The 26,214-nt window shown below is 44.3% G+C and overlaps 1 protein-coding gene across 3 annotated transcripts in view; it reads left to right on the top strand.

Moving 5' to 3' along the window:
- The window catches only part of OSBPL10 (oxysterol binding protein like 10), a 99,498-nt gene that overhangs the window by 42,484 nt on the left and 30,800 nt on the right, over positions 1 to 26,214 (top strand). For 2 of the 3 annotated variants that reach the window (XM_077304577.1, XM_077304576.1), the window contains exons 3-6: positions 532 to 611; positions 5,587 to 5,778; positions 12,797 to 13,010; positions 14,728 to 14,879. In XM_077304577.1, coding sequence (XP_077160692.1) covers positions 532 to 611; positions 5,587 to 5,778; positions 12,797 to 13,010; positions 14,728 to 14,879 — 638 coding nt within the window. The remainder of the gene's footprint in view (positions 1 to 531; positions 612 to 5,586; positions 5,779 to 12,796; positions 13,011 to 14,727; positions 14,880 to 26,214) is intronic. The other variant, XM_077304578.1, reaches the window with a different exon arrangement.

Genomic DNA, 26,214 nt, shown 5'->3' with positions numbered 1-26,214 from the left:
AGATGTTCAGTTGACCTGCATTATGGAAGTTCGGGGTTTCTGCACGTTTTAGTTTATCTGCCTTTGAGAAGTATGGTGGGCATCTTAAACATTTCACCTAGAGCAACACAATTTGAGTCCATTGGCATCCTTAAGACCAACAAAGATTTATTCAAGGCGTGAGCTTTTGCTCCCACCTTGAATAAATCTTTGTTGGTCTTAAAGGTGCCATTGGACTCAAATTGTGTTGTGCTACTGCAGGCCGACACAGCTACCAATTCCACTCCTCATGCTGATTCTTGTCACGTATGAAATTCATATGGCCAAAGCCAAGCCTCAAAACTCAATATTTTGCGAGAGGGACTCGTTCTGCAAACTAACCGGATAAATGAAAGTTTAATGTATCCGTGCTTGGAACTGAGCCTTCAGTTTTGTTTGTAAGTTTCTAAACTGAATTGAATATAAAAGGATGTTTAGGTTTTCAGAAAGCTGCAAGCAAGTCAGACTAAGATGACCGAAATTACAGAATATTGTTGCTGGTTTGTTTTCTAGCTGGTGATGCAAGGGAGAGACAGTATTGGGTAACTCAGCTCCGATCCTGTGCCAAGTATCACACAGAAGGCAACTCAAAGGTAAGTGATCACAGTACAGGAGACGGCATTCCTGCATTTCATTTGGGATAAGTAAAAGCTGTTGCTAGGAATGCTGAACCAGTAAATACTGTGCCTCCTTCCCCTGAAATTCTAGAGCTTTTCTATTATCCTCATACTTCTGTAACCAGCAGGACAGTCTTCATATATACTATTTGGTGTTAAAAAAAAAAAGATCAAGGCAAAATGTGCAGGGTTTTCATGACTCAGTAGCAGGTAAAGTGAGAGCTGACTTAGCAGGAGACAAGTACGGTTTGGAGTGACTGCAGATGAGGTTGTCTCAGCTGTGTCCTTATTAGAAATATGTTTGGGAGCTTTGTTCAAGGCTGGTTGAGCAGCTAAGTGACCGCTACAAAAGCTAGGAACTCCTGCTTATTATTCTAGTGCCCATTGCATGGAAATGCATTGCCCCTTCCTTTTCGGATATGGGAGCGCACATGGGAGGAGGTGGTGGGTGTTGGGTGCCAGTGTCATTGTCTCTTGGTCCAGTGCTGCCACACAGGGGGCTTCAGTGGACCCCAAGAAATAAGGGGGAGTACCTGTGTGTGTGTGGCAGTAAAGGAGGGGTGCTGCCACCCTGTAAAAGAAAGATTTCTCCCCAGGGCTACCCCTCTTTGGCATGCAGCCCTGGTAAGCAGCTGGGGGCAAAAAGGTGCCTCTGGTAGCTTGCCACCACCCCTACTAGGGTTCAGCAGCCAAAGCACATAACCCTAACCCCCACTTCTGAAAATCTACCCCTCTCATGTTGGCCATCCCACTAGATCCCCAAACCTTAATAAAATAAAATATTAAAACCTGCAGTCTGTGTAATTCTGGAGAGTTCTAAAGCTTGTACACTGTATTTGGCTGTTGGGTTGTCCCCCAAATAAGCTATTAGGCAGATTGTGTTCTGTTTTTTAAAAAAATGATGCAGAACAGTTGATGGAATGGCGGAATAGGATTGGGGCTGGCAGCAGTATTCATAGCTGGGAAATGGAGATATCTGGCCCCACCCTTACATCAGAGGACTGCAAGCCCCACCAATGGTGCACGGAGCCAGCGAACCCAAAGCTGGGGGGAGTTGTCTGCCAGGTTGTAGCAGAATGTGGCCTTGTCGGAGTCTACTTGGGAGTCTGCCAGCCTGAAGGAGTCTAGCTTACTTTTAACAGCAGGACCCAACCCACATGGATTTCTATTAGATGATGCCCTCACACTCAGACCCAGGGGGCACGGACAGCAGGCAGCATGGACTTTTTTTAGAGACAGTTGGGTGGAGCAACCAGAGCAGTTTAGGGGAATGAGCCAGTGAGCTCACTAATCCAAGGCAAAAGCACCCTTTGGCCCAGGGGCCTCTCACTCCCAAGGACTGGGTTGGGGAGAGAAGACAGGGGAAGCATTTAAAAGGCGTGCCCAGGAGCAGTCAGACCAGCTCCCTGGCAGGTGGAAATAGGTACTTGGTAGAATGTTGTAGGAAAACTGGGTGAAAAGAAACCCTCTCTTGCTCTGAGACTCTATCCTTGAGACAGTTGCTCAGCAAACCACAACCCAGCTCTGGATTTGTACCTGACTCTAGTGGGTCCTGACAGTAGATACATTTCAGGAGTGGCTGTGCCTTTAAGGACATCTGAAGAAATCTCCCCAGTCTCAAAACGCATAGGATTGGTTTGGTTATAAACCATATCTGAGTTCCACAGGTGTGGAACTCAGACTTGGAACGCAATTTCATTGAATTAGAAATATCGCGGAATAAAAATATCCTGAAAAAATGATTTTAAAATCTGTCCCATCATGGAATTGGAGTAAGTTACAATACAAGAAAGCTTGCATTCTAGCTCATGGGAGACTAAACAAGCAAAAAATAAAATCCAAAGTATAATGCATAAAATCTCCTCCTTCGTTAAAACAGCTTCCTCATTATTGACTGTACAGTCTGGGCATTTTCTGCCGGACAAGAGGATTAGCTACAAAACCTGTAACATGAACTGTTCAATAACTAAATTACTGATCTTCCGGATATGAAGTGCTCTGCTTAAAATAAACAAATATATATTTCTGGGAAATAGAACGACAGTGCCAGTTTCTGGGCAGAGGAGAAACCAGAAGCGCTTGCATGACAAATGTTTGCAAATTCTCTCTCCCCTACACAGACACACACAGACACACACAGACACACACAGACACACACAGACACACACAGACACACACAGACACACACAGACACACACAGACACACACAGACACACACAGACACACACACACACACACAGACACACACACACACACACACACACACACACACACACACACACATTATGTTATTGAATTGTGGTAGGGGTTGAAATAAACAGACTGAATGCCAGTCATTGGGTGTTTAGACATGATGTATTGTTTGTAGGAGTGAACAATACCCAGACTAAATGAGAGAATCATAGAATCATAGAGTTGGAAAGGTACATCATGGGTCATCTAGTCCAACCCCCTGCACTATGCAGGACACTCAGAACCCTATCGCTATCTAGCCTCTGTTTAAAAATTGGAAATAAGAGAACCCACCACCTCCCGAGGAAGCCTGTTCCACTGAGAAACTGCTCTGTCAGGAACTTCTTCCTGATGTTTAGATGGAATTTTTTTTTTAATTAATTCCATCCCTCTGGGGCAAGAGAAGAACAACTCTGCTCCATCCTCTATATGGCACCCTTTTAAATACTTGAAGATGGTTATCAGAGAGAACACATTTCTTGCTTGGGTTATATACTCTCAACAGTCCAAAGAAAAGTCATAAAGCAGAGTAAGACCTTCATTCCATTTGAAGGATATGTCTTCCTAAATGATTCTAGTAACTAACAAGCAAAGTGTACAATTTTCAAGCCTTACAGAGATTAGTTCCCCTGGAGAAAATGGCTGCTTTATAGGGTGGGGTGTATAGCATTATATCCTGCTGAGGTCTTGTGCCTCCTTTCTACTCTCCAAACACAGCCCTTCCAGATTCCACTCCCAAATCTACAAGTATTTCCCCACCTATAGTTGGCGGTCCTAAATTGTGGCCTAGTTCCCCTTTGTCATGTTTTTCAAGAGATCAAAGCTTTTGCTACTTCGTATGAGGATGGATGAATTTAGTGTGATTTATGCAGACCGACAAAGTATGCCATTAAATAAAAATGGAATAATCAGCCTCACAGTTTTTCAAAATGATATTGGTAAAGACACGACAGAAGTATATGTTTTTTAAAATATCAGTCGCATAAGCTTCTTGCTTTAAAAATTGGTACAGTTCACCTTTTCAAAAGAACGAGGAAGAAAATGTATTCCTCTCATTTCTTACGGAGAACAGGAAAAATAAACCCGACCTTTGCGAGAAGCTGTGTAAGGTGAAGGCTCTGCATAAAATGAGCAGAATGTCAGGCTGGCCTGAACTTTAAGGGGAAAAAATGTTAATTCAGTGATGATTTTCTGAATACAAAAGGATTATCTGGAATAGTTGAACATTCATCTCCTAAATGATTATACGAAAATGGCACAATACCATTTCATTTTTCTTAATGGAATAAGGACTTGAAAAACAATAAAAGAACGAAGTGACTGTGCAGAAATCTCATTAGCTGTTTTTCGGTTCTGCCCAGTAAATTGGCTGTCTTGTGGGTCTGTGCAGTGCCACGTATTTTTAAGTGCTCACGAATAATAAGCAGTCTGGGTTTCTGCCCCTGGAGGCTCTGTCCTTCCCTCGTGTTTGATATGAGCTTGTTAAGCCAAATAGGATTGCTATTTACTTATTTTTTAATTTATTCACAAAATTGCTCTCCTGCCTTTCTGCCCTTACAAGGGCTGCCAAGGTGGCTGACAATTTAAAAGATGCATGATAAAATACGTTCAGTCAGTCAGTAACCATTTATTGGCATAAAAATACATTATAAAACCATTAAGATAAACCCCTCTCTCCAACATACCCCATTAAAACATTGGTTTGGAAGGAGGACCCACTGAAGGCATTACAAATGGGAACAAAACAAACAAAAAACTCCACCCACTGATGGAAGATGGTAACAGAAGGGGACAACCAGATCTTCCTGGGGAATGAGTTCCGGAGCTTTGGTGCCATGACCGAGAAGGCCGCCTCCTAGACAGAACTTTAAGAGTTTCCTTGTTCACATTGGCTGCCTTTTGAAGATTGCTTAGGAACTGAAATTGTTGATGGAAGGTTTCTGACATAGAGCATCTTCTACATGGAAAAGAAAGGAAGCTGTTACTGTTTCATGTGTGGATTGAAGTTGGCTCCCCCTGTGCAGTTTTGGAGGGCCTTTGGCAAAGTGGGTCTGGGTCCTCATTCCTTTCTTGGGCCATCACCAGCTCTCCCATGGGCACCTCCCTACCCACCTTCCTGTGTCCTTTCTTTGCCCACAGGACCTTTCTCAGAAGGCTCTGGGCAGCATGTGACCAATGCTGTTGCTGCTGTTATGACCACTTTGAATCACCTGTATGCCTTTCTTGAGATGCCGGGTAGCACCTGTGGCAAGGAGAATGGTTGATGGCATGACAAGCTGATGGGGGAAAGGGCAGGCAGGCAGGCGGCAGGGCAAGCATCTGGGCAGAGATCAGTGACTCTTGGTCCTGCCAGGAGTCCTGGGCCTGGAAGCTGCTTCACCTCAGCATATGCTGACAGTGGCCTTCTGTCTTTGTTTCTGCTTGCTTAAACTTGGTGCTGCACGTAACTGGTGAGAAAGAGGATCTTCTCTGGCCTGATGCTCTCTGGCCTGATTTTCCTGGGCAATTAAACTTCATTTCTTTGTTGCCTGTGGATCTTGATCATCTGGCTGATATTCAGATTTAGGTGGGGAAAGCAGGGAGAAAATTTCATTGAACTTTCTGCGGATGGAAACTGCAGTGCTTTCACAGTCGAGATGACAAAAGTTTCATCCTTGATTTGACATCTTAGTTTCTCATACAGTTGATGTAACAGCTGCTAACCTCTGATTTATTCTAGAGCTCTTCATCTTCACGAATGAAAGGCTTGTCTTTGTTTCCTCACGGAGCAGCCAACTCCACATTTCCTGGTTCCCAGAAAAGCCTGAATCAGAGTGGACAGCCGGTTGTCACAATCACACATCACAAATCTCCTGCGGCAGCCCGAAAAGCCAAGGCGCAGCGTCCTGGCCATCTCCATGAGGTCAGAGAGGTAAGAAAGATCCGCTGTTGCCTTGTTGGCACGTTAAATCATAAAAAAAAAACTTCTGGAGTTCTTACAGCTCTAAAAATACAGATAACTTGGCTCCAGATAAGTCCTTGTGGTTCAAAATAACAACCGAGGTCACCTTATGGTGGGTGGGGCAGCCTTGTGTGTGACGTTCAAGGGAGAATATATTTTGGGGTTTTGAGTATAAATGAATTATGATTGGCCTGCTGAAAGTCTGTCCTATCTGCCCTGTTGAGAAAAGTGGGTGAAGTGTTCTTTTCAAGATAGAAATCTCTTTCCTCACTCCGGTCTCTCCTCATACAAGAAAGTCCTCTATCAAGTAAGTCCTCTTTCCTTTTGTGGTGGGTGTGGCTCCTGTTGTGCAGAGAGAACTGGATGTGGAGCTGCTTTTCAGAAATGAAAAAAGGAAGGTCCTGCATATTGCAGAGCTTTTGATGTGCTCCTGGGCAAAGATTCCAACTTCCCCTGACCCGAGGTGGTGGCCGGGTCACCAGTCTAATTGCATTTTTTGTACTGTGCTTATCAAGGAGATGCATGCATGCTCTATGCTGCAGTGCGAAGCAGCCCGATCTCCTATTTGGGCACAAGGATAAAAATGTTCCTCCTGCCGCCTCACTTCTAGGTTAAATAAATTAAAGGCTGCCTTAGGTTTTATAGCTATCTTAAAAGTAGCTCCCCACCTGGGTGGCAAAGGATATCTCAGAAAAGCAACAAAACTCCTCTATAAATTTGGTAGGAATACTGAGAATCCGCAAAGTGAAAACAGAGACAAGCCGAACTTTACAAGCAGCTGAGCTGGAAAATTCACAAATATCAACAGTCAAATGATGAAGCACTCAGCAATAACTCCACATGCCCATAGGAATAATCACACGTTACAAGTGTGCGCACACTCACTGTCATACGTATTGCACTAAAGCAGAGGGAGATAAGAGGCCAACAGGGTATAGTGAGAAGGTCATGCAGGTGCTAAAGTTACCTACCTGTGCAAGTCCAGCATGGATCCATTTGCCCAAGCAGCAAATAATCCAACAGAAATCCAAGGGGAAGGCAGTGAAAACATATATTAGACTGAATGCTTCATGGCTATGCAAACACTGACAGGTAGAGGCTGGTCAAACAGCTCCAACTCTAGGGCAAGGTCATTAGTTAAAAACACAGTATTCTCTCTAGAACATCTTTAGGAACTCAAATGTGACATGGCTGTTGTCCTAACAAACATACTAGGTCGCTAAAATTGGCATTCTGCAGGGGTGGCTATTGTGGCTCTCCAGATGTCCATGGGCTCCTGACAACATCTGCTTGCAGGGTTCATGGGAATTGTAGTCCATGGACATCTAGAGGCCACAGTTTAGCCACCCCTATTTTAGAGAATTGAAAGGTAGCAAGTGTAATGCTAATTTTGAAAATGAGATCCAGAGGACATCTGGGATGTTGCTGGCCAGTCAGTGTAATGTCAATTAAGGGTAAATTGGTGGAAACTCTTTTTAAAGAGAGAGTGATTAAACACAAAGAAGAACAAGCTGTACTGAGAAGCAGCTGCATGGCTTCTGTAAAGAGAAGTCTTGTCTCACTAACCTGGAGGTTTTTGAGAGGGCTAATGTACAGTTTGGTATACGGGATTTGGTAGGCATTGTATACTTGGACTTTCAAAAGTCTGAAAGATTTCTGAGTAAACATTTCAGTCCTGGGATAAGAGTGCAGTATTTTTCTGCTAGTTAAATGACAGGAAATGGTAATATTTTATTTATTTACTTAAATCTGTGCCCTGCTTCTTTTCTGTGCATTTGGGATCCCAAAGTAGTCCCATTGTTTCTCTCTCTTTTGCTTTATCCCCATAACTTGAGCTGGAGGTCAAGCTGAGGACGTGTGACTGGCCCAAGGTCACCCAGCCAGCATCCATGGCAGAGTGGGGATTTGAACCTGGCTCTCCCAGATCCCAGGCCGACAGCCAATACGCCACACTGGCTAATAAGGGGGAATGGACGGTTTTCACAGTGGAGGGGCGTAAGAGTGGGGCTCCATAGGGAACCACATTAGTTCTGGTGCTGTCTACATTGTTCATAAATAATCCGGAGTCATGGGCATGGAGCAGTAGAATGATCAAATTTGCAGACGATGCCAAAGTATTCAAGATATTCCAAGGTAGATGGTGAAGAGCTCCAAAAGAATCTCTCCCAATTGGGGCGAACAGTTAACAATATGTCAAGTAGGTTATACTGTACGTGTGAAGTGATGCGTATTGGGGCAAAAAAGAAATCCCCATCTTAAACCCCATTGACATATATGTAAACTGCTGCTGGAAAGTGGTGGATGGCTTGAAGGAAGTGTGGAGTTGGCCATGCATCAGGGGTGAGAAGGGTACGTTCTGTGGTAGGAATGATGTCATACGGCTGATTTCAGAATCACACAGATCTAGAGTGTGGCCGCAGTAGGATGCTGGGTACAATTCTGTTCACCCTCCCTCTAAAACAATATTGTAGCACTGGAAAACATGTGGGGATGATTGAGGGGTGAAAATACCTTCCCTTTGAAGAAAAGCAAATGATTTGGAAGCATTTTAGTGAAGCAAAAATATGACCCAGGGAGGCACATGAGAAAGGGTAAGGTTTCATTCTGCTGTCCTCAGTGTGATGAGATTAGGCAAGTGCCTTCTTCTAGATCAGTGGTTCTCAGCCTGGGGGTCGGGACACCTTTGGAGGTTGAATGACCCTTTCCCAGGGGTCACGGCAGGGCAAGCAGCTTGGCCGGGGGGGGGGCTGTACCATCCACCCACCAGCCTTGTGGGGTTGATCGAGATGAAGCATTCGTCTGTCTAGAGCAGCGGAAAAGAACGAGATGGGCATGGGGGGACAAGAGGCAGAACTGAACTGAGAAACCCCGGAAAAATAGAAAACCAATTTATACACAATCATGAACAATGGATCTTCACGGTTTCAGTTGCATAGTTTTATGGTTGGGGGTCACCGCAACATGAGGAACTGTATTAAAGGGTCGCGGCATTAGGGACCACTATTCTAGATCTTTGTTTTTTAAACTACTAATGGTTCCAATACACTTTCTGGAAGAATATGACTAGAAATAGAGAACACGGCCTCATGTCAAAATTGTGAGCATGTGTTGTGGGGAGAGCAAACCATAATGGGAGAGTGGAGGTAGGCCTGTGCGCTTCGGCTGCTGAAGTGGCCGTTTGAGCCTGAAGCGGCCATCACCATGGAGTGGGGGGTGAGGGGCAGCACCGGCTTCGAGCTCCAACAGCCACTTTGATGGCTGAAGTGCACAAGCCTCATCGGAGGCTACACCTGTCTGCACAGAAGCATTTTCTGGGGCCTGCTGGAACTTAGTTGGTGCACATGTTAGTCTTACAGTATGTGTGTTCAACAGACATTTAGATAGATAAAGATAGACTCGTGATGAAAGAGAGACCCTCTAAGCACAACGTAAAGTGTGCAAGTTTACATGCCGTTTAGTTTTTCAGATATGCAGCCATTTCAACCGCAATAGTGTAGGGGGTTGGACTCGATGACCCATGAGGTCCCTTCCAACTCTATGATTCTACAAGGAAATGAGTCCTCATGCGTTGTTTTTTGCTGGATGTGAGGCTGCTCCTTAGGATGTATTAAGTTTATTTGCTTGGTTTACGTCTTGCCTTTCTCACAGAGGTTTAAGAGTCTCCTACTGTAAATGTATCACATTTAGTCTTTTCAACTGGCCGTTAGTACAACTCCCATGTGTTTATTATTTATTTATTACTTAAACGGCTCAAGTTCAGGGATTGCAACTTTGTCTGGAAATAACAGTATATAAAAAAAGCCATACCGGCCAGGACTTCAGTTGTGTGAATATAAATGGAGTGTTCGTGGTCTGCTGTTTACCATGGAAGGGTGGTGAAGGTATTTATAGTATTCTGGGAGCCTGGCCATTACTGGCAAAAAGCTCTTCGGTAAAAATTCCCGATATACTCTCTTAGACGGCTTTTTTTCTCCTTGGGTTCATGCTTTGTTCAAAATGGAGTAGGTTGGTAAAATGAGAACTCTTTAACCATGCCTTCAGAGAGAGATACCACAATTTCATACTTCAACCTGCCTGAGCTCTGTGAAGGCTGTAATATTTTTTATTTGGTAAGGCTGGCTTATTGAGAGTGCGGCATTTTCTGATATCACTGTGGTGGTTCATTTCCTACCCTGGTGGGCATGAGTTGTCACCACAGCGCTGTGGAGGTGGGTAGAAGTTTGAGAGACTTGATGGGCAGGGAATGGGGATTTAGCATGAAATGTGGTGGCAGGTAGGGGTTGCCTGATCCACAGCCACGCTCAGCTCTGATGTTTGGGTGTGGTGCTTCAGTGAATTCACTGTCAGCATGGCATAAATCTAGCAGAGTTGTGGAACTTGATGTTCCGTTTCTCTGTAACATTAGCCATGGACGTCTCTGCAATTTGTGGATATGTTTTAGTGAAGTAAACGCTTCAGCTTTGGTGTTCAAAATGTATATATTTTCATATTATGTGCCCAAGTGGGCTGTATTATGATTGCTGATGCTGATTGTTTTTTTAATGCCAAGATTGTTTCCTGCAAGTAAACTATACCAAATGGAACTGGGTCAGGTAAATAAGTGAGCTGTGTCTTGTTTGAGTACACTGTTTGAGTACAACTTCTTACCCTGCGTTTCAAGCCATGTATTCCAGAATTGTCTTTTCACTAGGTGATGGGTTAATTACACAGTTGTTTTGTACTTAAGGATGCCAGCCTCCAGATGGGCCCTGGGAATCCCCTGGAATTGCAGCTCATCTCCAGACTAAAGAGATTAGTTCCCTGGGAGACAATGGCTGCTTTAGAGGGTGGACTGCATACCATTATAATCCACTGTGTTCCACCCATGCCCCAAATCTCACCCACTCATGTCTCCACCCCCAACATCTCCAGGTATTTCCCAACCCAGAACTGTCAATCCTATTTGTACTTCCTGGCGATCTTTTTCTACCTTTAGCTGCCTCTTTGAGATGCTGAAACATTTGGTGGAGTCCCCTGTTGTTTCCGAGAAATTATCATTCTTATATGTGTGTGGTCATAGCTTGTAAGATGTTCAGTTTCACATTCAGGATATTCCCCCCCCCCCAATTAGCATCCAAAGGATTTAGTGAATTAAGACAGAAGGCATTAAATACCAGCTTTCTGAAACTATGCATGACTGAGTAAGATTAAAGGTAAAGGTATCCCCTGTGCAAGCACAGAGTCATGTCTGACCCTTGGGGTTACGCCCTCTAGCGTTTTCATGGCAGACTCAATACGGGGTGGTTTGCCAGTGCCTTCCCCAGTCATTACCGTTTACCCCCCAGCAAACTGGGTACTCATTTTACCGACCTCGGAAGGATGGAAGGCTGAGTCAACCTTGAGCCGGCTGCTGGGATCGAACTCCCAGCCTCATGGGCAGAGCTTCAGACTGCATTCCTGCTGCCTTACCACTCTGCGCCACAAGAGGCTCTTGAGTACGATTAGAGTACGTAATTTCTGACAATTTGCTGCATTCATTTCTGTAGGCCTCATAATCTTGCCATTTTCTAAGAGGTGAGATATTGAGGCATGCAGGCTTCAATGAAATGGCTTAGCCTGTGAAAGAAACACACTCAGCTGTTCTATGTATCAGATCTGTGTTTTGGAATGAAATGAGATGAAACTGGGTTTACTTGGGTCCGGAACAAGTCATTTAATATGGATACTCCAATCTCTTCAGTGAAGAGGGTAGGGCCTCAAAAATAAAACCTTTTTTGGCGATGGATCTGCGGCTTATCCCGAATGCTTCTAAAAACCTCAAGTAGACAGCGTTAAAAAAAGAAGAGGAATGGAATAAGAGACAAAATGCTTTGGGGACTATTGATCATTAGCTTAAAACATTGTGGTGGGGGGGGAGTTTAAATGGCATGTGCAATACAGGCTTGGAATGGTGTTTGGGCATCTTCTGTATATTTAGAATTGGTACATGTAGTACTAAGAAACTGGGTACTGACTGTCTAGTCTGCATAGGGCATTGATTTTTTATTTTTATTTTTTGCTGGGATCTCATTTTTTTTAGAGAACTAATCTCTGTACCTGGGAAATACTCAAATGGGCATCAACTAAATTAGAAAACAGACCGTAGTCTTAAGTTTCTTGGATGGTGGAAAGCTATTGTCTGAGAGGTAAAAGCATGTGTGTGGGGTCCAAAATATCTGAAACAGAAGCTGTCTGATAATTACTACTGACAATAGTTCATTGGGTCCCCCAGTTTTGGATGGAGCATCCCAGGATTCTCATGTCATTCCCACTGAAGCTTTACAGCTGTCTCATGATTAATGCAAAGGGTGCTTTTAAGTAGAATTTGGGAAGTTAAAATGTCAAAAGAACAAGACCATGGATGTCTGGATGGAATGATCTTTTCTGAGACTTTCCAAGAATCTATTATTTAGATTCATTTGCGGTTTTAATACTCTTTGCTCAAATTCGTTTATGAAATTACTTTGACGACATAGCAACTCCAGCAGGTTCTTAGTGGGGAAATGCTTTGTTGCTAGCTTTAGTCTGCTAAAGATCTTATAAATTATATAGTTTGGTTGTGTGTGTGTCTATTGTATTCTTATCCTGCCCTTTTTCCAATTTGGTCAGAGTTAGTTAATGCAATTTGGACATATCCATGTTACCCTCTCAGGTTGAAATGAGGCATAACAGTTGGTCCAAAGTCACAGGGTTTTGGACATCCACCTGACTTGATGACCAGCCTACCCCCCCCCCCCCATCTGTGTGTGTGTGTGGATGCAGGGGTATAGACATATAGCATTTCCTTGAGTACAAAATTTGAAAATGCAAATTGTTGGCTTTCAAGATGCAGTTCTGTATTTTTGTGTTTAACTATTAGCTCCCCCTCATTCATATTCAAGGAGGAGAATCTCATGAGGACTTGGCTTTGCATGCATTACTCTCTGTGTGTGTGCATGTGTTGCGTACTTTGAAAAATGTGTCCTTGCAGATGATGAGTCAAGTGGAGGGACAGCAGAAGAACCTTGTGCAAGCCATTGAATCCCTCCCAGGTTCTGGTCCTCTTTCTGCCTTGGATCAAGACTTGCTCCTTCTCAAAGCTACCTCTGCCGCCACCCTCAGCTGCCTTGGGGAATGTCTGCATTTGCTACAACAGGGCATGCACCACATGAGCCACCACAGTAGTAACCGGTCATTGACTTCAGGTGAGTAAAGCCCATTTTGTTGGTAGGCTTCCCTTTCCCTTAGTAACAAGATCCCACCCAGACTGTTAACTAGGACACAGAAAGGCAACAGATGACTTAATCTAGTTCTGTAGAGGTGACTCACAGACCAAGTCAGCACTTAGCTGCTTTCTGGGTTAAACTTAAAATGAAATTGCTTTGTGTGGCACTTTCAGTGAGGAATAATGACTCTCTTTTTGTGGCCTGATAATCAGACTTGCAAATGTAGGCAAATACATTCCCAGGAAAGATGTATCAACCACTTTGCCAGCAGCACGTCAATCTAATAGCCGTTCTGGAGCACCTATGAAAGGCCTCAGCAGAGGCGCAGTTAATTATCTTCTTAACTGAGATAACGGCGATAATAAACATAGTGTGTGAAAAACAGGATTCAGCTCTCAGATGATCGCTCAAACCCTGTGGAGTCTTGACAAATGCAGGTTTTATTGTTCTTGCTCTGGACCTGCATCTCATTAGGTATTTGTGGGTACACTTTACATAGGTCTTGGGGATGACTGTTCAGGTCATCAGGCCTTGAAATTCATAAGGCACCCAGGTGCAGTTTGCACTGTCAATGTTCTAGCACATTGAAGTCTTCATGATACAAGATGTCTAATACCCTGTTTCAAGCTGCACCTTGGCTGTTCTGTTAAGGATTGGTTGTGCAAAACTTAAATCTATCAAGAGCCATGAATGTTCTGACGTCAAACCTGCCTGGTGATTTTCCAGTGTTCATTTTGTTCATAAACAGGTTCCAGTAACAACTTATTTGTTTTAGCACAAAAGTATCATTTTAGGCTTGACGTGGGCTACAGATATAGCTCGTTTAGCATTCGTCACTTTGGGATTATTGGGACATGTTGGTGTAGTGGATACGAGTGCGGACTTCTAATCTGGCGAGCCGGGTTTGATTCCCCGCTCCTCCCCCACATGCAACCAGCTAGGTGACCCTGGGCTCGCTGCAGTACTGAGAAAGCTGCTCTAAGCAGTAATATCAGGGTTCTCTCAGCCTCACAGGGTCTCTGTTGTAGGGAGAGGAAAGGAAAGGTGACTGGAAGCCACTTTGAGACTCCTTTGGGTAGAGAAAGTGGCATATAAGAACCAACTCTTCTTTTTGAACTGATGGACAGCTTAGACAGAACTTGCTCAGGTATCTCTTTGCTCTATGGGAAGGTAACATGGAGACAGGATGGTTTTATCTTAAACAAGGCCATCTGGAATTTAAGCCCTTGCCGGGCCATGGAGAAATGTAGCTTCTGGCCTTTTCTCTCTGTCCCATCACAGAAGCCTAGCATGAGCAAAAATCTTACAAGCATTCTGTGATGTCACAAAGCCCTATCCTCTTCAGAAGTGCAGCAGAAACCAGGTGGTGTACTTCTCTCTTCAGGATAGACCTGGCATTTCTGTTTAGGCCTGTATGCTTGTGCTTGAACCAGATGGTCTGTTTCAATTGCTGTTGCTATGCCTACCGAAGAATCTCAGGTACGCGCTTGCAGGTTTGACGTTTTCTGCTTGTAATTATTCTGCATTTTGAGGTTACAATTCACTTTTTGAATAAATGGATTGTTTTCCAGGATTCATGGCTGGATCTCTAATATCACGCCATCAAGATCTTGGCTATCTGGATCCCTCAAAAGAGAATAAATAGGACACTGTAAGCAAACAGGTATTTCAGAGAACATCTTGTTTTTTCTTTCAGAAAGCCTGCTAGGATGGCACGGGCCAAAGTCTCATTCCTCAGAAACAATGAAAAACGGTGTCCTTGGTTCTTTGACATCTGCCAGCGCCAGTCTTACTTGGGCCATAGTACCAACGACAACACAAGATGTACACGTGCAGCCAACTCTAGAGGTGCGTGGTAGATATCTATACAGCTTACAAACTGGTAGTGTTTTGTGATACGACCTGGAATGCAGAGATATGTTTCTTTAGTAAACTATGAAGCTGCTTGTGAAAGAACAAGCTAATCTCAATAACTGCCAAGTCCTGTTTGATTACTGGAAATGATGAAAGGTGGTTTTAGCATCCCTTTAATAAGTGCCTGTCAGAATTCCCCTGGTTCTGCCATGATTTATGAGTTTGTTTGTTGTTAGGTGCCTGAGTCTGTCCTTGCAGTATCAGAACAGCATGCCTCTGATGTTTGGCTTATTGCAGTTCCCTCTTCCCCTCTGCATACCAGCCCCCTTCCTTCCCCTCCCTTCCCATCCTCCATGTCTCCCTGGTGTCTTGAGCCGGGGCCCTAATCAGATTGTTGTGGATGTAAAAAAGCCCGCCATTTGGGGGGCTTCCCATTGGGGGAGGGGGGATGGCCAGGAGAATAATATCCAAGGACTTGTATCCCTAACTCCAGTCCTATCAATGCCTTGCGTGAGTATACTAGCGTGGCTTAATAAATGAAACTTTTACAAATTAAGAGATCCTCCCAGTGCCATCCCTTCCTCCCCCTCTTAATGGGCAAAGTTTGAGTCCAGTGACACCCTTAAGGCCAACAAAGTTGTATCCAACGTACGTGCTTTAGTGCACATTCAGCTCTGAAGAAGTGTGCATGCACACAAAACTTATCCCTTGAATGAAACGTTGTTGGTCTTACAGGTGCCCCTGGACTCAAACTTTCTTCTGCTTCAGACCAATATGGCCACCCACCTGAATCGATCCCCCGCTGAATTCTAACCTTTCCTGAAGCTGTCACTTCAACAGTGGATGTTGCTTTGTGCCATGTTCCCCAACTCCCGGGCCACGGCCCAGTACCAGGCTGTAGGGGGGGGCGTGGGCACCAGTGGGCACGCCTCCCTCCGCTCAGTGGCATGACCCACTGCGCGTTTGTGCCCGCCAGCGTGCGGCATGCAGAGGGGGGGAGGCGTGGGGCGCAAACGTGCAGCCGTAGCAGCTCCGTGCCTGCGCGTTTGCGCCTGCTGGCCATCCTCCCCCCCATTGCATTTGCACCTGTGCCTCCCTTCCCCCCCCCCGTCCCCGGCCTGAAAAAGGCTGGGGATCACTGGCTTGGTGTACAAGGTGGCCAACAGGATGCTTTTCTGCATACCTGTGTAGCCCCACTGGATTGTCTGTGGGTGGCTTTAATCATGTCCCTTTTGTTGTGTGCCACAAGCCACCCACTCTGCTATTACATATAATTAAAAAATAATAATGAAGCATCATGAGGATATTTGCAGCCTGGAATGACAAAGGTTCTAAAAATACACACTGGACTGTAAAACGAGGAGTGAGGCATGTGTGTGCTCAAGAGTTTGGCTTTCGCCTTTCTACATAGCTTTAGTCTAATTGGCAGTGGCCAGACTTCCCTGAAATGAACAGATTCCGGGGGACAGGCCTTTCTTCTAGCTGCCGGGCCGAGAAGCAAAGCCAAAGCACCGAGTGTGAGCAGCAGGCGCTCTTTTTCCCACGTTGACTGATGAGAAGGAAAGTTGCTGCATGTTGGGGAAAAAAGCAGCCCGGATAGTGAGCTCTGTGGCGTAAATTGATTGTGTCGCTTGCCGTTTACTCCTGGAGGCGGCCTCTGGGCCTTATTGGGATTTACCGCTCAGCCATCCCGATGATAAAGCAAAGCATTCAGACATGATGCATGACTCCTTCGTCCGGGGAGGTATAAACTATACAGGTGCCATCGCGGCAAAGGAACTGCTTTAATAACAAAGCAGTGCCCTTCGTCATTGTGTTAATGGCCTTCGTTTTCACAAGTATTATTACATAAGTTAATGCAGGCTTACTGTTTATGCCTTTACTTAATCAAATCTATTCACTCGGGTGAGATGGATGTGTTTACTCCCCCCCCCCCCGCCCGCCTGAGAGCAGCATTGTCTGGACTTGTTTGCAGCCCGCCTTGTTTTAAAACATTATCTCTTGCAAACTAATGCACATTGGCCCTTTGTGCAGGCCTAGGGCTGGTCTTGTAATCGGCATTGTCCATTGGTTCAGACCTTGTGATGGATTTTTTAAAATCCAGTTGCATGCTTTTACCTCCTCTGTGCATCAGCCATTCAAAATCCCGTTAAACCTTTTTGTTGCCTTTCACTAAGGATATGAAATGTCCGTTCCCCAAATTCCCAGAAACCTTTGCAGGTGGGGATGTGCAGACGTATCCTCTATTTTTGTTTCCAATGTTTCATTTGGGTTCGCAATTTCCTTTGGCTTCAATGGGAAACACTTTTCCATTTGTAACGCCCTTCTCCAGCTGGATGACCTTTTCAGCCAGGATAACCTTCACACTAGAGATCACATTTGCCAGATCTCAAACAAACTGTCTCAACAGTTCATTTTCTAGGTAATTGAAGTCAAAACTATTACCAGAAACAGAAAGTATGTGGTGATTGGCTGAATGTCTCCCATATGTCTATTTCTTTCTCCCCTGCTGACTACACCTGTCAGAAACTGGGATGTACCAAAAAAAAAATGTTTTTGCCAGTTTGGGGCTATTGGACCCTTCTATATTGGTGTTTCCAAAAAATCCCAGATCCAGATACCTGCACACAGACCTGAGAGGATCAGATGATATCCCTGAATAAAAACTGGAAAGAAGATGGCTTGTATTTGGGCAGCTATACAGGTAGCCAAAACAAATGGAGAGGCTGATTCTGTGAAGGCTCAATGGGGTGGCAGGTTACAGTAGATGAACGATAGGGTTGTGAGTGTCCTGCGTAGTGCAGGGGGTTGGACTAGATGGCCCATGAGGTCCCTTCCAGCTCTGTTATTCTGGAATTCTCTGATCTGTATCTGGCTTAGAAAATCATGGAAAATACCAACAAAGTGGTTTTCCTGTATTTTTTGGTTTGGTATAGTCCAGCTTTTCTGAACTTTTTTTTACTATTGAGAAATCCCTGAAACATTCTTCAGGCTTCAAGAAACCTGATAAATGTTTAATAAATTATGTGTGTGTAATTAACTTCCACCCATTCAGGAAACCCTTCCAGTGCCATCAAGGAACCCCCATGGGTTCACGAAATCCTGGTTGAGAAAGCCTGATTTAGCTGAATGTACACTCTTGTCAGAAACTAAAAGATCTGTCTTGCTTTGACTGAATTGACTCTAGTGTATGTAAGAATATCTGTGTATTATAGTTGCCTTCCCATACCTTGCAGTTATTGAAGGAGTAGTTTTCCTGATTCAAGAGCATACTTGTAGAAAAGCTTCACAAATTTTTATTTAAATTTCTTGTAGCACTAGTATCACTTTCTGCATCTCTCAAATTTGGCAGAGATAACCCCCCGGTGAGGGACACGATCCCTGAGAATTGCTTCTCCATTGGATGGAAAACAAAGGAATTCTGCCAATGAAAAACATAAACTTAACTGCGAATTGGTTTTAATCTTCATTTCAAATGGAATGGTCATTTATGGTTTGTGTTCTTTTCTTTTGCTTTGAAATAAACCTACATCCCTACTTAGAGGATGGACAAAGAGAAGAAAGTGCTTGAAAATCAATACAGTATTATTACAGGGCACCATCTGCTGGTTGTATGCTGCTATTATAGCTACACACACAAATCCTTTTAAAAAACTACAGTATTTGCTGGCGTATAAGACTACTTTTCTCCCCTGAAAAACATGCCTCCAAGTGGGGGGGTCGTCCTATACGCCGGGTGCACTTCAGCTGGGATAGACATAGCTGCCCATAGTGGCCCATAGTACTGTCATGTAATGTAACAAACTCTATATTTTGAGTGGAAATGTTGGGGGGTCGTCTTATACGCCCAGTCGTCTTATACGCCGGCAAATACGGTATATATCAAATGAATACCCTTTGTTTTGGGGTTGGTTCTTTGGTGTTTATTTCCTTTCCTCACCCATACCAACAAAATCCATACAAAATCCCAATGTCACTGGTGCGATGGCTCTCTTCTGGTTAGAGGAGAGTGGGAAACATCTTGCTTAGTTTCTGGGGGAACGCCTGGATCCGGCCCCCTCAGTAAATTTTGTAGTAAAATTGTAGTAGAATGATGGAACCCACAAAATCAGCCAGTCCAGAGATAAGGTAGGAGGTTTCTCCTACTCAGGACTTTGTAAATTAACTAAAGAGAAACCCATTTTGAAAAGACGCGATTCTGAATCCTGAAATTTCTCCAGAATGGATAGAATGTTTCATGTTGGGTTAATGGGGATAATGGGGGGAGAGGAGAAACCGGATTGCTCAAGCCCTTAAGAGCTTTCTAGAAATCTCGTACAGTAGGATTTCCAAACTATTATTTCCCCCATGACTTGTCATGAGCCCCAGCTCGGGCATATGTTTAGAGATCTAAGTGTAGTTTATACCCTCCTAAACCTGGGAACTTGTTGTATTCTAGGCGAGACTGGTGCAGGAAGTGATATAATGACCATCGCCAATTATTATTCTATAATAATATTGATGTACTGTCCTTTTCCACATTTAGGTTCCCTATCTCTGTCCCCCCTCCTGAGCCATTTAGAGACTTGTAAAGATTTTTGTGAGAGTGGAGAGCTGAATATTTCTGAAATAGTACAAAGTTAGAATAGCATATTTGAGTTGCCTAACAGAAGGTCATCCTACATGGACTTGTGTGTGTGTGTGTGTGTGTGTGTGTGTATATGTGTGTGTGTGTGTGTGTGTATGTGTATGTGGGGGGGCTATCTCATTTCTCCCTCCCCCAGTCTTTTTCCTTTCACTTCCTTGAAAGCCTTTGCAGTTTCCTGCCTCCTTTCCCACCCACTAATCTATCCGCTTCCCGTTCTGTAGCTGTATTGCATTACAAAGGGGACTCAAAGCAGGCTTAACATCGCTTCCCACTCTTCCTTTTACCTCTCACAATGTCCATGTGAGGTAGGTTAGGCTGAGAATAAGTGGCTGGCCCAAGGACACCCAGCAACCTTCCATGGCAGAGTGGGGATTCAGGCCCTGGATTTCTCTGATCCTCATCTCAACCAGTACACCACACTAGTTTTTGAGGGGTGGCTGTTGTTGAAAAATAGCAGGGGGCATGGCCTGAGTGATTTGTGCAAGTTGTGTGATAGCAAATCTGGTGGTTGCTGGTAGGCCAGGTCTTGATAAGCTCTCCCTCAAAGGCTGAAGCAGCACTGGGAAGAGGCCGGACCCTTCCCCATGGCTTTGGCTGGCAGAAACCAAGGCTCGAAATACCCAATGCAGGGTTTCGTGAAACCTTAGGGTTTCTTGACAGCCATGGAAGGGTTTCCCAAGTGGGGTGGGGAGTCAATTAATGTTTATATTTTAAAAAATTGGTTAAATATTTTTCCAGAGATATGACTATGTCAGCCTGCTCTCTCTCCCTCCCCAAATGGCCAGTGGAAGGTGAGAGGCCCCAGGTGGGCATGTACACAGCTGTGCTTCCCAGCCATGAAACCTGAATAACGTTTCAGAGGTTTCTCAGTGGTTAAAAAGTTAAGAAAGGCTGACCAAATAAATACTTAGCTGTACATTTGTTCGGTGTTGGTGTTGGTGGTATGAGTGTCACCAAGCAGAGCTATTTAAAAAATGTACGAAATTCCACAGAGAGGAGAATTAGCAGCTACTGTCTTCCAGCAGGCGGATGTGTGAGGAGTTGCCTTATTTCCTCTGGGTGCAATCTCCGAAAGAGGGTGGCATTTCTAAACAAAGCATTATGACAGTACTTCCATAGCAAATATGCCGTTTAAGTTATGTACAACTTTAGGTAGCCTAAGTTTAAAAAGCAATATTTTATTTTTGATAAAAGAGCCACTGAAGTGAAATCAGCGTTCAAGTTCATTTTTTGTGCATGTCTGCTAGATTGCTACTGTCAATTTTCCAATAGCAGCAAGGTCCAAGATGTAATTTCACATTTGTAACTAGTTTCAGAATTGCTTTGATAACTGCTTCATGCTATGGTAGGCCTTGTAATGTTTCTGCTGACAGCCCTTGAGAATTGGCATGGTGTAGTGGTTAAAGAGCGGCAAACTCTAATCTGGAGAACTGGGTTCGATATCTCATGCTCCTACATGCAGCCAACTGGGTGATCTTGGGCTAGTCACAGAGCAATTTCTCTCAGAGTTCTCTCAGTTTCTCCTGCCTCACAGGATGTCTGTTGTGGGAAGAGGAAGGGAAAGGTATTTGGGACTCTTTCAGGTAGTGAAAACAAAAGTATAAAAACCCAGCTCCTTCTTCTTGATAGGTCCTGGGGAAATGTATAGGAAAAAGCATGACCTGTTACAGAAGTTAGATTCAAGTGGGTAGCCGTGTTGGTCTGAAGCAGCGCACCAAAACAAAATTAGAGTCCAGTAGACCAACAAAGATATATTTAAGGCGTGAGCTTTTGAGTGCCAAACACTAAGACCGAGGAAGAGTGCTTGTACTCGAAAGCTCACGCCTTGAATAAATTCTTTGTTGGCCTTAAAGGTGCCACTGGACTCTGATTTTGTTTTGTTTTGCTATTACAGAACTGTGTGAGGAAAACACCCCCCATGTGTCATGTGTAGCTTTTCTCTTGAGTTTTTGCATGCCAGTTGATTATCTTACCCACACATTTCATTGAGTAACTGGCTTTGACTTAATATCTCTAATGGTGTGTAGTAGATACTGCATCCTCCTCAATCAGACTGGGAGAGGAAGAGAGGTTTTGGCACCCATTATCTACAGTCCAAGTAAAGATCTAAAATTGAAGTTGGTCCTCGTACCTTGAAACAGAATAAAAGCCCAAGCTGCTGTGGACCTCACAAGGACCATTTCCTTTTGCGACATGACTTTTCCAAACATTCAGTTTTCTTTCAAATCCATGCTGTCTGAAGCTCTGACCATGAGGCTGGGAGTTCGATCCCAGTAGCCGGGTCAAGGTTGACTCAGACTTCCATCCTTCTGAGGTCGGTAAAATGAGTACCCAGCTTTTTTTGGGGGGGGGGTAAACGGTAATGACTGGGGAAGGCACTGGCAAACCACCCTGTATTGAGTCTGCCATGAAAACGCTAGAGGGCGTCACCCCTAGGGTCAGACATGACTTGGTGCTTGCACAGGGGATACCTTTACCTTTACCTTATTCATTGGTATACTGCCCATGATCATAAATATTCCATTTAGCAGTCATGGTTAATAAGTAATCTGGATCTAATACCTTGAATGTGCCTAATCTTTCTTTAGACTCTTCTAAGCTCTTCACCAAATCCCATAGTAGCAGGTTCAACAAAGGGTGTGCTCTATAAAGAAGGACTTCATTTTTTCTGTAATGAATTGATCGCCCATCAATTTCTTGGGTGCTCTTAAATCCTAGTATTTTGGGAGAAGGTAGAATATACTCTTATTAGCTTTCTCCAGGCTACATTTCATCTTATAAACACCTTTCAAGTCCTTCCTTAGCCACCTTTCTATCCTCCAACCTCTTTGCTCTCCCTGTATAGGAAAGAAGTTCCAACCCTGTGATAATTTTGATTGCTTCTTCTTTACATCTCTCCCATCACCACAGTATCCCTTTTGAGGTATGAGAGGCGGACCCAGTATTCCAAACGTGAGCTTTACAGCACTGGCTGTTCTGTTGTCAAACACTTTCCTAAATAATCCTTGGCATAGAAGTTGCCTTATTTTCCACTTCTGCATTTGCAGTTGACATTTTTTTTTGTCAAGGTATCCATCACGTCGCCAAGGACTCTTTCCTGCCCATTCAGACATTGCGTGGGTAAAGTTGACATTTTTTTTGCCCAAGTATGCAACTCTGTAAACTATGTTGCTTATTTTAAGCCATCACTGAACAATTGGCAGTATTTTTAATGCTACCAAAATATTGGTGAGGAGAATTCTCTCCTCAGGCGCAAGTGAATGTAGAATAGGCCTGAACGTAATGCTCTTGGGTAGATCATGCAGAATAGTTTCCAGACAGGAGGCCCAGTCTCATGCTGGTCAAGACACCTGTATGACTTGCATACATCAGAAGTATCATTGTGACAACATGAGTTCAAAAAAGATGTTTTAAGGGCTGGACAAGTTGCACATCACTGCTCTCTTCTTGCCTGTGGTGTCTTGTCCATGTTCCTTTACTTCTTTATTTATTTGTACTGCGATCTAGCTTCTTGTTTCATGTTATTTCTTGCCCTAGGCTACCTGTTACTCCAGCATGTGTGTTGATTAAGAGAACTATTTCTCCTTAACACTTACCCCCATCTCTCTCATACTCTTGGTGTTAATTTAATATTAATCTAGCTCCCCTTATCTTTGGTTGTTTCTCTCTCCCCCATGCTGGGAGTTCTACAATCCCCAGTATTTCTACTCTGTACCTTCATCCGTCTCTTAATCCATTCCTTCTCTTGCAAACTCGGTGGTCAGGATTGTAGCCCCTGCTTTCTGTTTTCCAGCACTGACGTGCTACCAATATTCAAAGAGTCACCAAGCCACATGGCAGAGTTCTAGTGCATCAACGACAAAGATTCAAGCCAAGGCCTTTACGTCATGTGTGTTCCTCTTTGCACATGGCGTCTTTCCACTCGCATTGCTGGCCATGGAGAACTGCGTACTTGCTAAAGGTGAGTGGCAAAGAGCAAGGCTGTGGTGGACCCATCCCCTGGGTTGCAACACTGATTCTGTCTAATGCAGTGGTTCTCCGCCTGGGAGTCGGGGCCCTTTCACATGGGTCGTGGCAGGGCGAGCAGCCCTTCTCCCCAAGGGGGGTCCCAAAGTGGCCAACATTGCTCCTTTTCCATTTCATCCACACAACAGCCTTGCGGGGTAGATAGAAATAGAGCATTTGTCTGTCTGGAGCAGTGGAAAAGAACGGATCGGCATGGTGAGACAAGAGGCAGAACTGAACTGAGAAACCCCGGAAAAAAACCAATTTATATACAATCATGAACAATGGGTCTTCACGCCATTGGTCAGCTTTGGTTTAATTTCTGTGAAAGAACCCTTGCATAATGTTATGGTTGGGGGTCACCACAACATGAGGAACTGGATTAAAGGGTCGCGGCATTAGGAAGGTTGAGAGCCACTGGGCTAGGGGGTGGTCTAGATAAAAGAGGAGGGGATGTTGTTGAATATGAATCCTTTAAAACAAGATGGCTTTCCTGGGTCTTGGCGAATCAAAGGCATCCTGCTTCAAACCGTGGCTGCTGGCTGTTCATTAACAGTAAATCAAGGGGCGGGAACTGGGAATGCCGAAAGGGTTGCTGTTGCTATGCTGCACTTGGTTTTAAAGGCAAGAATGTTGCTTCTTGCCCCAGACTTGGCGTGAAGTGTAGTATTTGATGTTCCCGGATCAACCAAGCAAGAACCCCGTGCCAACATGGTCTGCAGGAACCAGCAGGGAACAGCTCCAGCTTTGGCAGGAGTTTGGGCAGAAGAATCAAGCGTGGTACGTTGTCTCCGTGGCAGAGACATTAAAGGATTTCTTACTGTTGTCTGGCTTTTGCCATTATCCTTGATGAAATCCTTTTTAGGCTGGATAGTATTCCAGATGCCTTTAGCCGGTAATGATTTGTGCAGCAAAATTAATCTGTTGGCAAAATGCTGCGGTTCCGAGCTTATTCCCTCTTTGACCATCTGAATAAGACATCTGAGACAATCTGTTGGAAAGACCTAGGTATAGTGCAATGATTAAATGTACAATTATGCTAAAAGTAGAATTAAAGGACATTAAGCTCACTCTAGCAGCATTGATAGATATGACATAGTGTAATCAAACTAATCTTGACTTTTATAGCTTTCTGCGGCGGGTATAATCCATGCAAGTAAAATCTCTGGTAAACCTGTTGTATATGCAGTGACATTTGAGCTTCCGCCGTGTATTGTCACTTGGATAGGAATGTTATGGGCAAGATATGAATGGGAAGACTCTTATATTTAAAGAAGGGATCGCTTAGGTACTATGTGTGCTTCTGTGCTATCATGTCTGTTGCTTTTCTGGGTTCAATCCTATGTCTCCTTACCTTGAGGCCTGGAAGTGTTCCAGCAGTGGAGGGGCAATGCAGATGCAAGGGGTGGCTTTGGCCATCTCTCCTCTTCACTGCAGCTGCCTGTTCTGCATAGCTTCTCGGTCTGCATGAGCCCTCCAACTGCTTTCATTTGGTGTTTGACACTTTCTGGCAGCCCTTGGGGAAAGCTGGAGGGACACAACCCACAGCCTTAATTCATTCTGCATTAAAACAAATAATGATGCTGCCATCTGGGTAAGAGGAGTGAACAGAAGGTACATTGCAATTCCCCTGTGGCCCTCTGGCCAGTTTACAGTGACTCAACTCACACTGGGGTTCTTGCAAAGAATGCTGGACTAGGTGGCCTGTGGATTGATCTAGATTTGCAACATTAAGATAATTTAACATTAGACATGTCTCAACTGTTTTTTTTTGGGTGGGGAGCAGCTTATGTTTTGCAAATCTAAGACACTGTTGGGCCAATGGATTCTAGTTTTAAAGACTTTGCAAATCTGAAGTTAGCACCCTCCGGCCGCATGTCAATATACGAATCATATTTCACAGAAGCAAAACCACAAATTCTGTTTTTGGTACTGCCCAGTGAGACCCGTAACTCATAAGGACCACTTGTAAAACAGCCTATCCATTGTTGCTGACGGGGAGGCCCTCCAATGTGTTCCGTCTTGCACGACAGAATTCTTGAACTTCCTAGCCAGCTTGGTGCCTGAGCCGCCTCGTCTATTACTGAGCTGAACACTGGTAAAAGTTAATATTGCTCCTCGTGTAGGCTGTTTTCCTGCCTTGGTGGTTCTTAAGAGTAGCCTCAGAGCTTCAAAGTCCGGTAAGAACCTCCAGGAGTCAATCAGTGGTGCTAGATAGGGGCGATTTATTGCTTTTCTCTCTGTTTTTTGCTTTTTGTATTGTTGTGAAAAGAGGGTTGGGTGAATACCTGTGTGGCTGTTTGGAGAGGCTAGAAGTTTTCTTTTCTATAATCTTTTACAGTGGTGCAGGAAGTAGACATAAGTCAGAAGATGGAGCAAATGCCCTGGTAAAATGACCCCTTTAGGCTCTTGTTTTTAACCGCCAAGAATTGGTCGTCAGCTGCTAGACCTCGGCAAGGAGTTGATCTCTTTCTGGCCTTTCTTCCTTCGTCTCTTTCTCTTACCCCTCTTTGTTGCTGCCAGAGGCCTCAAATATAATTGAAGTCTGACAGCTGGAGCCAGATTCTCTTTGCAAGCATCATAATCCTCTCTCAGGCAGTATGGAAGGACAGAGCAAAAACGTGGGAAGTCTCACTGGCTAGATATATTCTCAACTGTGCAAGCTCTCTTTTATCTTAGTGTGCATGAACCTAAAGT

Source organism: Paroedura picta, chromosome 11 (genome assembly GCF_049243985.1).
Source record: "Paroedura picta isolate Pp20150507F chromosome 11, Ppicta_v3.0, whole genome shotgun sequence".
Classification (NCBI taxonomy): Eukaryota; Metazoa; Chordata; class Lepidosauria; order Squamata; family Gekkonidae; genus Paroedura; species Paroedura picta.
This window is presented reverse-complemented; position numbering and strand designations above follow the sequence as displayed.